This window comes from Pararge aegeria, chromosome 21 (assembly GCF_905163445.1).
Source record: "Pararge aegeria chromosome 21, ilParAegt1.1, whole genome shotgun sequence".
NCBI lineage: Eukaryota > Metazoa > Arthropoda > Insecta > Lepidoptera > Nymphalidae > Pararge > Pararge aegeria.
Window position 1 is genome coordinate 11,208,348 of NC_053200.1, and position 12,261 is coordinate 11,220,608.

The window sequence follows — 12,261 nt, forward strand, 5'->3', positions numbered from 1 at the left end:
TTTGTTAACCAATGTAGTCACTTTTTGTATATACCAATATGAAACAGGCTTTTAAGCTTAAACCAGTAAAGTCTTAGGATATAATTGTAATGGGAATTTATAGTAAGTCAACTCGAGGGCAACGAATGGTTGTGGCGCAGAGAAGTGAGGAGTCCCCCCCTCTGCCACGACTTTCACGATTGGCCGCTCGGATTTGCTTGCACACCGTTACTCTCAATGAGTATACACACTGTCTCATTTTACGTTTACTTTTGGTCACCGTAGGCGAAAATCAGACTGACTTTTTACAGTTTAATGTATTTAATTTAATGGTTGACCAAAACACAAAAATGTTTGTGTTTTAAGTTCTAATAATTATTGTCATGCCTCTCTTCACAAGTTTTTAGTTTTGTGGGACAAGAAAGTTGGAAGTCATATTAGCCGGAGTAGTGTAGCCTAAAAAGTATTGTACAGTTGTAGTTAAAATTTTGATTAACTATCACAATAATACTTAAGTAAATATATTTGGTATTGGTACACTCTCTCAACGTTGATTAAACTACGGCCTGTCCGTGGTTGCCATACGCCCGTTTTATCGGACGAAAGGGTATTTAAAATTATACTTTTCTTGCTTTATAAAAACTACATTCAAATATTTTTTCCGAATAAAATGCGCGTTATTTTAACACAAGATAAAATAGTTGCATGCGCAGATATTTAACAGGTTCAAATAAATCTAAAAATAAGAATAATTAATTTATTGAATTAAAGTGTTTTTACTTTTACATTTGATGTTAGGGCTGTATCTGATTTCTTTCAGTAAAAACTGGCAATGGTTTCCACAAAAAAAGTAACTAATGTACCTCTAAAGCCTCTGAAGTATTATTTCGGTTTTCATTTACACGTTGTATAATACCGTTTCCCAGTATTGAAACTAAAAGGCGCTCTTTCGATACTATACAAGCAGAGATACCCTTGTCCGATGGGACGGACGAATGGAAAACAATCGTGACTTTCAAAACTGTATTTTTTTAATATGGTAAAGCATACACATACCTACTTCCAGACCTATGTATTTGCTTTACCATATAAATATTTTAACTTCACTAATGGTTCCTACTTTACTGGTCGCTAAGAACCGAGATTTTCATTCTATATTATTGAGAAATGAGTGTTTGCAAATTTTAAATGTTTATCATAGGTACGTGTTACCTAGAAGTGAGTTCCTTTTTTTTTATTTTCCTGACTGCGAGTTATTCAGTCTAAAATCTATTTTATTTGCTTCCATTAATATTATTTTTAACCCTAGCTTGTAAGTGATGATCAGAAAAGAGTAAAATCAAATTAGTTTTAGCCCACAATCGAAATTAAATGACTGTATATTTCGGACATAACCATTTATCATGTATTGTATGTAGATTTTACTTTTTAGTATGTAATAAAAAATATCAAAAGAATATTTTTTTTTGTTTCATTTTTAATTTTTATTTTACCATATCATTATACCACCGGTCTATGTCCTTTTTATATATAAAAGAAAATAAAAAAGTACAAATAATTTGAGAAGAAATGCTTTATTAGCAGAAAAAATACTGTTTTATGAAAACTTACAAATCTTTTATTTACGCATGTACAAATATTTTATTATTATACAGGGTTAAATAAAAATACCAGAAAGCGCTCGACCTTGTAGTTTCATTGTAACTAACAACTTTTGCTATAAGACTTTTCAAAATGTATTACGACTAGGGAGTAAGTAACCGGATCTCTTTTCTCACGGAAGTAATGACAGACGTCTGTGTAGTTTTCGCTATTTAAAAATAATAATTTGGATCGGTCGTTTGTATATGTAAGTATATGTGCTGGTTAGATCAGCACATGCCAATATAACCTTCAATTTTCTACTCTCAATTATTCTAAATTATCAAATGAAAATATTTATAAAATTTGAAAGTGATATGAATGAATTTTAAGTAGAACGTAAAATGAAATGGCGGAGTCCCAGGAACATTTTACTCTTTCATCAATAAATAATAATAAAAGTTTCACTTCAATCGGGCGTAAATGTTACGCGCACACACTTTTCGCTTAAGAGTCGTGGTTCGAGCACTGTTGCCGATGTGACACTACAGAGTAGTAACAAGTAGAGTACCTATGTAAAATATTGAATATTTAATATTTCACAAACTTTAGAGTTAAACAGTTGCAGAACAAAAGTTGATCTTTTTAATGTAAAAAAACTAGAGGCCGAGCGCATTCTGGTATTTATACATACCCCTGTATTTATTGTAGATTAGTTTAAATTATCTCTATAGTAATTTTCCTAATTAGGTTTTCCGAATAAAAACTTTATTATTATTAAAACACGGTCACATTAACTCTGCCGTCGATGTCCCTAGTATTGACGGTCCATTTTGAAACGAAATCGTGGGAAGTTCAATCGACCGCGTATAACCTATAACCTATTATTTTTCTATGCTATGTCACCCGTGAGTCATAAAAATATTAAACTGACATGCCCATATAATATATTTAATTATTTAAATTCACACTACACTGACAACAAACCAATGGAACGGCGCGCGAGTACTTGTTAATACTAATGGTTTGAAAAAACATGAGTTTATTTACATTTTGATTTTGGGTACATGTATCCAGTCATTTTGTTCTGTCGCTACAGCACACGATGACGATCAGTCTATTCGAGGGTCGGTGGCCAGATATTCTGTCCAACCAGTTCTGCAGCCGCAGTTGTATAATTATTATGAAAATCGGACATTAACCAAATGTAAATCGTGATTTGATTTTTTTTATATTTATAAATAATATAATTAACAAAGTAGGACAAGTTGGTAGTCCAAACGAACAAAACATGACACCTGAACGAACTGATGTGCAGTGCTGTAGGGACACAACTAATAAAATACGACGAGTAAAGTACATAGACATAAACTTACTTAGACAATGAGGGATCCGGAAATCTAAAGATCCCAGCGCACATGCTTACGTCTAGATACGAACGCCTCGTACGAGTTACGAACGAGACCACGGATCTAAAGCTCCACGAACATTTTATAGTGTTACAAAGAACATTAATAACAGACAATACGTAAAGTTGAAAATTTTCAAACACCAAAAATTTATCAATGTGAATTTTGAAATTGACGGCCAAACAGATATACCCTCCATAACTTCAATAGAAGTGTGAGACAAGAATAGAAAAATTCTAATATTTTATAATTTTTCTCAGTGTTAAATGAAATTCGGTTTGGAAAAAGACGAATTCGATCAGCCGTTTACTACACAAAAATCAACTGGCTTTTAAAAAGATCGTAGACTGTTCTTGGCACTAGAGAAACGCCAGCGATTGATTGTCTCAAAACGGTACCTCCGAATAAATCACAGTCGATGCGTGCGTCTGTGTGAGTTAGCTTATGTGTTTACGTACCACAGGTAGCAAAATTATAAGCTTCATAAAAGATGTTCGACACGTTTAGGATGCGTGTCTCGCCGTATCTCGTACGCGGCTCGTTCCCGCCACGGTCTAGCATAATAGGTTCTTATATCCCTTAATATTTACAGTTCTTTCACTAATCATAAATCCTATTCTAATTTTAAAGTCCAACAAAATTGCTTGGTTTCTTGTTAAAACTATGTTTATTGCAAACTAGCAGACAGTTCAGTGCAGCGAATCTGTGGACAGCGGCGAAGATCGCGCTGATGGCGGAGCCGAACGCGAGTGTCAGGTGCCACGCCCCTGAAATAAAATATTTTGACAAAGGTTAACTTTTTGACGGCCGATTGGCGCAGTTTGTAGCGACCCTGCTTTCTGAGCCCAATGCCGTGGGTTCGATTCCCACTACTGGAAAATGTTTGTGTGATGAGCATGAATGTTTTTCAGTGTCTGGGTGTTTATATGTATTTTGTAAGTATTTATGTATATTATTCATAAAAATATTCATAAGGCATCTTAGTACCCATAACACAAGCTACGCTTAAATTGGGGACTAGATGGCGATGTGTGTATTGTCGTAGTATATTTATTTATTTATTTAGTATGTTCTTTCAAAACACCTTAAGAGGAAATCAAATTTTTTGTAGTAATAATACCCCATTATTTGACTATTTTTTTACCGCACAGTCAACATTATTGACAATTAAAATATAAACAATATTTTTTACCAATACTTCCAATTCTTCATACTGGGCATATGCAATATTAATGTCAATATGCAGAATATTGTCAATAAAATTGACGCGTGGGCGTGAAGCCATATGGTAGCACTTACGACTGCGGTATTCTATAGATACGGTGATAGCCTAGTGTTTAGGGCTTTCGGCCATTTCGGATACCGAGTTCGATTCCGGCACGTACCTATCAACTTATAGGAGTTATGTGCGTATTGAATTTTCTCAGTTAAATATCACTAGCTTTAACGATAGAGGCAAACATCGTGAGGAAATCTGCATGATTGAGAGCCTATCCACAACGCAAATCCGCACTTGGCCGGTGGACTACGGCCTAAATCCTTCTCGTTTTGTGAAGTGACCCTGTAGTAGGCTAGTAACAGAATGGCAATGATTATGATATTATACTATTAAATAAATATACTACGACAATACACACATCGCCATCTCACAGTCCCAAAGTAAGCGTAGCTTGTGTTATGGGTACTAAGATAACTGCTGAATAATTTAATGAATAACTAGTTGTCCCGGCGAACTTCGTACCGCGGTTCATTTTTTTTTAGAATGTTATATTTTAATGCTTATTATCCTATTCCGGTCTAAGAGGAATCCAAAAAATCAAATATCATAAAAATTGGTCCAGTCGTTCTTGAGTTATAAATGGTGTAACTAACACAGCTTTCTTTTATATGTATATAGAATACATAAATACTTATAATATACATATATTATATCCTCACCTTGCCCTCCTTTATCGCGATGACGTATCGCTGCGCCACGCGTTCCGCTGGGGAGTACCCATCTGCGTACGATGAGTCCTGTGAAGAAAAAGACCCAAGTTTAAGTGTAATTCTCCTGCTGTTTGTTCATTTCTGTCACTATTTAATAATCGTATGAATAAATGATATTTATTATTATAGTTCGTGGAGTATAGCAAATTAAGCTTAATTTTCATAATTTTTATGGATTTCTGCAAAGTAACTCCTGCTTCTACCCAATACTATCCAACTTGGAAAACACAGCAACTCCACTCCTTCTATTCGTACAAACCTACCGTACTAACCCTACAAACTAAGATGTACGATGAAATGATTTAGTACTTTTTTTTTTACCTCAAATAGTACTTCATACGGATCGGCAGCGGACCCGGGTAAGCGGTTAACAACCGCACGGTAGAAGCACGTAGTCTGCGGGTACAACGCCATAACAACTGCGCCTTTCGGGAACAGCGCGTGTTCATCCGTCCTAGGATCCGCGCGCATCAGCGGTAGAGCCACGACGCGTCGTTTGCTCAACACGTGTCTGTTCTTTTGCTCTTCATCTATATCGTCCACTTCGTATTTCCCCTGAGCTGGTAACCAGCTGACAACCTGTGGAATAATAAAATATAATAATCTATAACATATATTACCACTACTGACTTATCGTAGTATAGCTAGCTGGAATAAGTGGAGACAGGTCACAGGCGTAATGTGTGACAGAAGAATGCCCCTAAAGATCAAAGGGAAACTATACAAAACTGCAATCCGCCCTGCCATACTGTATGGCACGGAATGCTGGGCCGCTACCAAAGCACAGCACAAAGTTACACACCAATCATACTCATAATCATTGTAACTAGCCTGACAAACACCATTTATACAAGAACTTCGTTACCTCCGCCAAAATCCAGTTCTCCTCTTTCTCAGAGACCCTGACTAGGGCTGCGACGGCGTCTCCCGGCCTCGCTATGTGCCCAGCGTCCGCTGGTACGGCGCCACAAAGCGGGGGCGCACGCTCACCCACTCGGCCCACGTGTAGGGGTAATGTTTGCGCCGCACTGAGCAACATTTTCATTAGGGCTCCACAGCCTATAGTCTCCTTGTTGCCAGCATGTCGAGCCTGAGTAAGCAAGTTCAAGAGATCAAATTAAACATAATGAGCATTAGTTGTCTGAAAGTATTAACTATGTATTTGAACTATGTATTAAATAAATAGTTATTACTTTCAGACAACCAAGTCAAAGAGAAAAAAGCCGGTTGGCGCAGTGGGTTGGTGTGATGAACATGAATGTATTTAAGTTTCTGGGTGTTTATCTGTATATTATTAGTATTTATGTGTATTACATTCATAATAATATTCATCAGCTATCTTAGTACCCATAAAACAAGCTACGCTTAACTTGAGGCTAGATGGCGGTGTGTGTGTTGTAGTATATAGTATGTTTATTATTTTCATATGCTGTGACTTGTGTTACGTCTGTACGTTATATGTTGCGTTATGACCTGCGTGTTATACGTTGTTATGCATGTGTCATATGATTGTGGAAGCAAAAACTATCCATTGTTTAAAGCAATATAATTTTAATAATGTTTATGTATTATTTCAGTATTATAGTACTTATTTTAAGGATGTGAATACTGCTGTGAGTGATTGTCTCAACATTGAGGAACTGTTGCCCCCATGTGGGAACAATATTAATAGCACATCAATTTAACGTGGTACAAAGAAGACTATTTAGTTATTATTATACTAGAATCAAGAATAAAGACAAAAATAGTTAAACAAACCTGAATTCTTCTTTCATTTTTAATGGATCGTATTTCATAAATCCTCGACAGGGCTGCGCGAAGCACCCTCTCTTCCTGCTCAGATGCAGTAAGGCCAGCTTTGTACAAACTTTTTAACTGCATTTGCTGTTAACAAACAAGTATTAAATTACTACATATATTTAAAGTTTATGAAAAAAGATCAATATATTAGTTTTTGTATTCATATTAATTTAAATGTTAAAAAATAACATTTATTAGTCTGAACGAATTGAATGTATGATAATATAGCATTGAAATTATAACATTGAAATTATGAAATATATCCCAGAAAAATTCAAAGTCAAAAACTCTTTATTCAGTAGGCAAATCACAAAAAAAAAAAGCTTTCAGGATTAGGTATTGATAACAAATTGGCACTGATAATACATAAATAGCTATTCAGTATATTTTAAATTGAAAAATGTATTTCATACCTGATGTGAAGAACTGGATGAATCATCAGCAGAAGAAGAAGATTCTGTAGACTTCTCAGCTCTTAATATAGAGTCAATGCACTGTTCATTACGAGTCCTCTCTGTTTCTATTTCATATATCAGCCTGTGCAAAGACCTTAAACGCTCCTGTAACAAACATTTAGATTACTCTGGATTGGTATACTTTGCTGCATCATTATGAGCAAATTTTGAGAGTACAATTGCCAAATTGGCATTGGTCCGACCTGCATGGCTAGCATGAGCAGGAGTCAAAAATGTATCCCCCAATTATATTCACTAACAGGGGATAAAATTTAACTATACACATGCCAAAGTAACAAAGAAAATACAAAGTTAACACCAACTACTATTTCAACCTATGCAATCATACTCTGAGAGTGAGAAAACCGTGGAAAAACATTTTGTCTTTTCCCAATATAGAAAAATGTTTCTTGCCCATGTTAACCATGCTATAGGCTGCCTGGTAGTAGGCTTCGGCCGTGGCTAGTTACTCCCTCCTAGCAAAGACTTGATGCTAAGTGATTTAGCATCTGGTACAATGTTGCATAAAAACCGATCAGAGGTATGGGTTTAATATAACTGCCACACTCCCTAACAGTAAGCCTTATTGTAGATATAGGATGCTAAATTATATTTTCATGGCATTTTATTTTATTTATTATTTTTACCCATGATTGACAGATTATCTGGGTTGCTGTTATAATTTGACCAAAAAGTCAGTCTATACAATTGGTCATCCTAAGTAATATTATAAATGCAAATGTGTATTGGTTTATTCTTTTCTTTGTCCTACCTTTACACATTCATATATATTACAGTTTTAACTTTTATACAAATCTCGCGGAACACATTTGTTTTCCTGGAATAAAAAGTAGCCTATGTTTCTCCCCGTTCTTTCAAGTATATAACTATACGTCACATCATGTTGATTGGTTGCTCAGTTAGGGCGCAAAAGGAATGTCAAACAAACAAACACTCTTGCATTCATATCAAAAATAGGATGGTAGTGATATTGGACTACCAAGACAACAAGAGTTTTAACTAGCTACATTAGTCTTGTACCTGTACTTGCTGCGCCGCGACGTCTGCAGTTAGCGGCATTGTTATTTTGTGGGATTCACTGATTCAGAAAGCCTCCAACTCAAATAAATTACGTGGAACCAACTAGCACTCAGGAACACCTACGCAAGAGCAAGAATGTTTTCAAAACAAAATAGGTAAACACGGAAAATAAAATACAGCAGCCATACTCACGAGCAAAATTAATTTGAGCCAAATAGTATTTTGCAGCATATGTTCTAAATATCCGAATAAAACTGTAAATATGAAATTACACACTACAATCGTACGCAATAGTTTTTCTTTCCTATTTGTGATTTTCTTTCAATAACAATTTTTTTATCTAGAAAAGGTAAAAAAAAATCCTGTCAATCTTTTTGACACTGACACTTAACTTCCTTTATTCATTCCCATTGGTAAAAGGAAAAGGTATATCACTGTACAGCCATGTTTGTAACAGTAACAGCAGATTAAATACAGCAACAAACATTGAAGTAGGTATAAATATTTACTTCGAGCCGGAGCCTACAAAGAACGAAAACGGGGAAGAAACTAAAACACGGCTGTCCAGGGTAAAACCAGAAACAATAAACCAGGTACACACATCAATAACACAATCAGGTCGCTTGCCGTGACCATTAATTCAATATAAGCGATAGCTATGAAAACAAAGGCGAGACCGAAAATAAAGTACATCTGTTGTGTCCACAGATAACACACACGTGTTACGTCGCATGCAACTTTTCCCAAGATATGAGAGTTTCGTGCAATTTAAATATCACTTTCTGCAAAAAGGAAATAAAATATCATGGGGAACTACTAGTATGCCCCAGTTATGGAGACATAACGTTCTCAAAGGCGTGTGGAGTCCACAGTTCGCACTGAGCCAGCGTAGTAGTAGACTACGGCCTGCAATCCTTACCATTTTAGGAGACCCGCCCATTAGTAATCTTTTTCAGTCCACTTTTTAAAGTGCTAAACCATGAGCGATTAGCTTAGGTTACTTATATAGGTAGTATAAAAAATTAAAGGTGAAAGAGGATTAAAAATAAAACGCTATTTTGTTTCTTAAAATTATTCTTATCCAGCACACTTTTATCCTTTTTTTTTACCAATTATTCAAATTTTACCTTCTTTTAAATTATAGTGAGGGTAGTACATTGTATTATACAAATTACATGAAAACATTGAATTAAGTATTCATCAAACAACAATACATGAAAAGAATGCAAGATATATTACAAGCAAAGGTGTTGCTCAATCATCCTTAGATTAGCCATTAGTGTTGCCATATCATATAATTTTCTGGAAATTTCTGGAGTGACATGGTATTGCACAAATTGCAGAGTGTTTCGTTGTCTCTTTCATGTGGAAATTAATCCATAGCTTCTAAGCTAAAACTTACGTTAGCAACCTGATTGTTTGGCCTGTTTTACAGAAAATATTTTTTTTTGATATTTCAGAGGAAGTGAAAATTTTTGGATGAATAAATATTAACACCATTACTAAAATATTAGAAGTATGTAGGCATTTTGTCAGAATATCACTCCTCAATGTTATAGCAATCCTCTTTAAAAAATTACTTAAAAGATTGTGCTTGCAATAATAATTATTAAAAACAAAATCTTCAAGAATTTCGTAAAGATTAGAACAATTATCTTGTAATTTAATGAATACTTTAAAATGGTGAAATACAAAATTTAGTAAAGATAAAATTGACTTTTCTGGTTAAGCCAATATTCGATTATTTAATAAAATGTAGGTACATAAAACTTAAAGCCAACTTATGGGCAACAACTCTAAAAATCAAGGCTATCGTAATCACCTAATAAGAATGAATTCAAGAGGATAAGCATATAACACTAACATCTTATCTTATCCAATATCTCTCAAATCAAATCAAAAAATTATACTTATATTTAATACCGTAAGGTGATACACTGTTTATGATAATAACCTAAAAAAGTTGCATTACAGAAGAATCAATACTGGTTTTGGGAAAGATATAATTAAAATAACGTATTAATAAAACAATTTTTCGTGGAATTTTCATTTTGATTACTTTAAAATATGTCATTGATAATTCAATAATTTCTATTCACAATCCCTTAAAAATATATGCTGAAGCTAACTAACTGTCCTAAGAAAATTTCAACTACGATATACTTTATTTTTACTTAGTTTAGTACAGTAGTTATTAGTGCTAATTTGTAACATTTTATTCTAAGGACTATCTATCTAAATGCTTGTTATGACTTAAGACTAGCACACGTTCCACCGTCCCGCACTGCAATGCAGATAACTAGAAAACTAGTTTAATCAGCCTCCTTATTTCCAGTAGGGAAGTTATAAGCATTTGTAACGTCATGTTTTTCTTTTGTAGAGACTATCGGAATCTACGGTTTGGAAATCAAATTCTCAGAAGTTGCGGTTTTGAAACCTTTTATTATTATCTTAGCTGTGGTTCCCGTGCAAAGCAACGCGCCGTCCAACTGATTATTTGGTTCAGGCAATCACAAATGATGATATAAATATTCGTTACCAGGGTGCAATGTAAGAGTTTTTTCTACCTAAGTTTATTTATTCAGTGTAATATAATATGGTATCGAGAGAGCGCCACCTAGTGGCACAACTGTGTCCCAGTATCACAATCCATTAGCGGTTCCAGATTATTAGTCTGCTTATCATCTCAGATATCAGATAGCACTTAGCCAGGTTGGTAGACTACTATACGCTGTAGTGAGCAGTTAATGGGTTAATAACGATGAAGGCAAGTGCTACTATCCAACTGCCTCGATGAAAGTCCTTCGAAGTCCAGCGGTAAATATCCATCATTTAGAAGATTGATTAAATTAGATTTATTAATTAATGTTATGTCTTTTAGTTTAATTTTTGTGGAAGAAGCTGTAAAATGTTAAAAAGATTATAGTATTCTGCAATATGCTTTGCGTTGCGGTCCGCTTGTATGCGCTTAGTTTTAGACATTTCCTGGAACAGTACTACTTAATACTTTGCAATACAAAATAACTCTTAGTAACAATTGTCAACAAGTATGAATACCTTAACATTAAATCTTAGTTCAATTATGTAATAAAAATAGTTAGCTACTACATCTTTCATTATATTTTGCTTCTTATATACTTAGATGATGAAATAAATTTCTATCAAGTTTATTGAGAAAAATTAGACATCTAAACTAGTAAATTTATAAAAAAGGACAAATTATATTTACCGGAAATTGTCTGGAAGTCTGTATTATTCAATGTTGGATTTATATAATTATCATTTCAACTATAGGGTAGCAATAAATCCACTGCTGCATAGCTGTATAAATCAAATATTGAATTATTATTTGTATTAATTCATAATCATGAATATGAAAATTATTCAAAGCATAAGCAGGTTATTAATAATAAATATGCCACTAATACTGCATAACTCTTACAAGGAAAGTATAATAATGTAATTTATACGAGGCCATTGGGAAAGTGGGTATCAAGAAACCATCTTTAAAAAGTATATTTTATTGTTTAGGATATGGTTTTTTTTTCCATACTAATACGTTATCTCGTTTGACCATAACTTACTGATATTTATGGTAAAATGACTACCGTGAGAGCTATTATACCAGGAAAGAGTTGAGGAACAAAAGTTTTTTTAGTATGAATACTCTAATACCCAATTAGCTAGCCCCCTTTCCTAACCTCGTATCCCTATTTCAAAATAGCTGAGCGTCAAATTCAACCGGAGATGACATGTGCTATGCTGTAAGAAGATAAACAAAAGTGCGGCAAAGTACAGTAAGCGTTAGGTTTGGTTAGGTTCATGAAAATCAACGCATTTGTATTGCAAAATTTCTGCTATTATACTTATTTACCATCCCACTATAATCTCAGTTGAAGTTAAGTAATAATGCAGTCAAAGAAGGTAGCGAGCTAACCTGGATGTATGGAAGTAATATTAAGCCCACACCCATGCGGTTTATATGAAGCATCGTACCGCAACGCTGA

The 12,261-nt window shown here is 34.3% G+C and overlaps 1 protein-coding gene across 1 annotated transcript; it reads right to left on the reverse strand.

Annotated features, from left to right (window-relative positions):
• Window positions 1–1,534: 1,534 nt before the first annotated feature.
• Window positions 1,535–8,629, reverse strand: LOC120633307 (SAGA-associated factor 29). The gene is made up of 8 exons (XM_039903496.1): window positions 8,447–8,629; window positions 8,255–8,373; window positions 7,172–7,318; window positions 6,717–6,842; window positions 5,824–6,048; window positions 5,280–5,537; window positions 4,908–4,985; window positions 1,535–3,736 (listed from the first exon to the last, which is right to left on the reverse strand). Exons 2-8 carry the CDS (start codon window positions 8,291–8,293, stop codon window positions 3,722–3,724), a joined length of 888 nt encoding a protein of 295 aa, XP_039759430.1. The 5' UTR covers window positions 8,294–8,373; window positions 8,447–8,629; the 3' UTR covers window positions 1,535–3,721.
• Between the last annotated feature and the right edge of the window lie 3,632 nt (window positions 8,630–12,261).

Bases quoted from the DNA above. Each gene is read 5' to 3' on its own strand.
- LOC120633307 (XM_039903496.1), bottom strand. From the start codon at position 8,293: ATGCCGCTAACTGCAGACGTCGCGGCGCAGCAAGTACAG. The intron at 7,319-8,254 runs GTACAAGACTAA...TGTTTGTTACAG, and splicing joins TCGCGGCGCAGCAAGTACAG to GAGCGTTTAAGGTCTTTGCA. The intron at 4,986-5,279 runs GTAAAAAAAAAA...TTTTCTTCACAG, and splicing joins CGTATGAAGTACTATTTGAG to GACTCATCGTACGCAGATGG.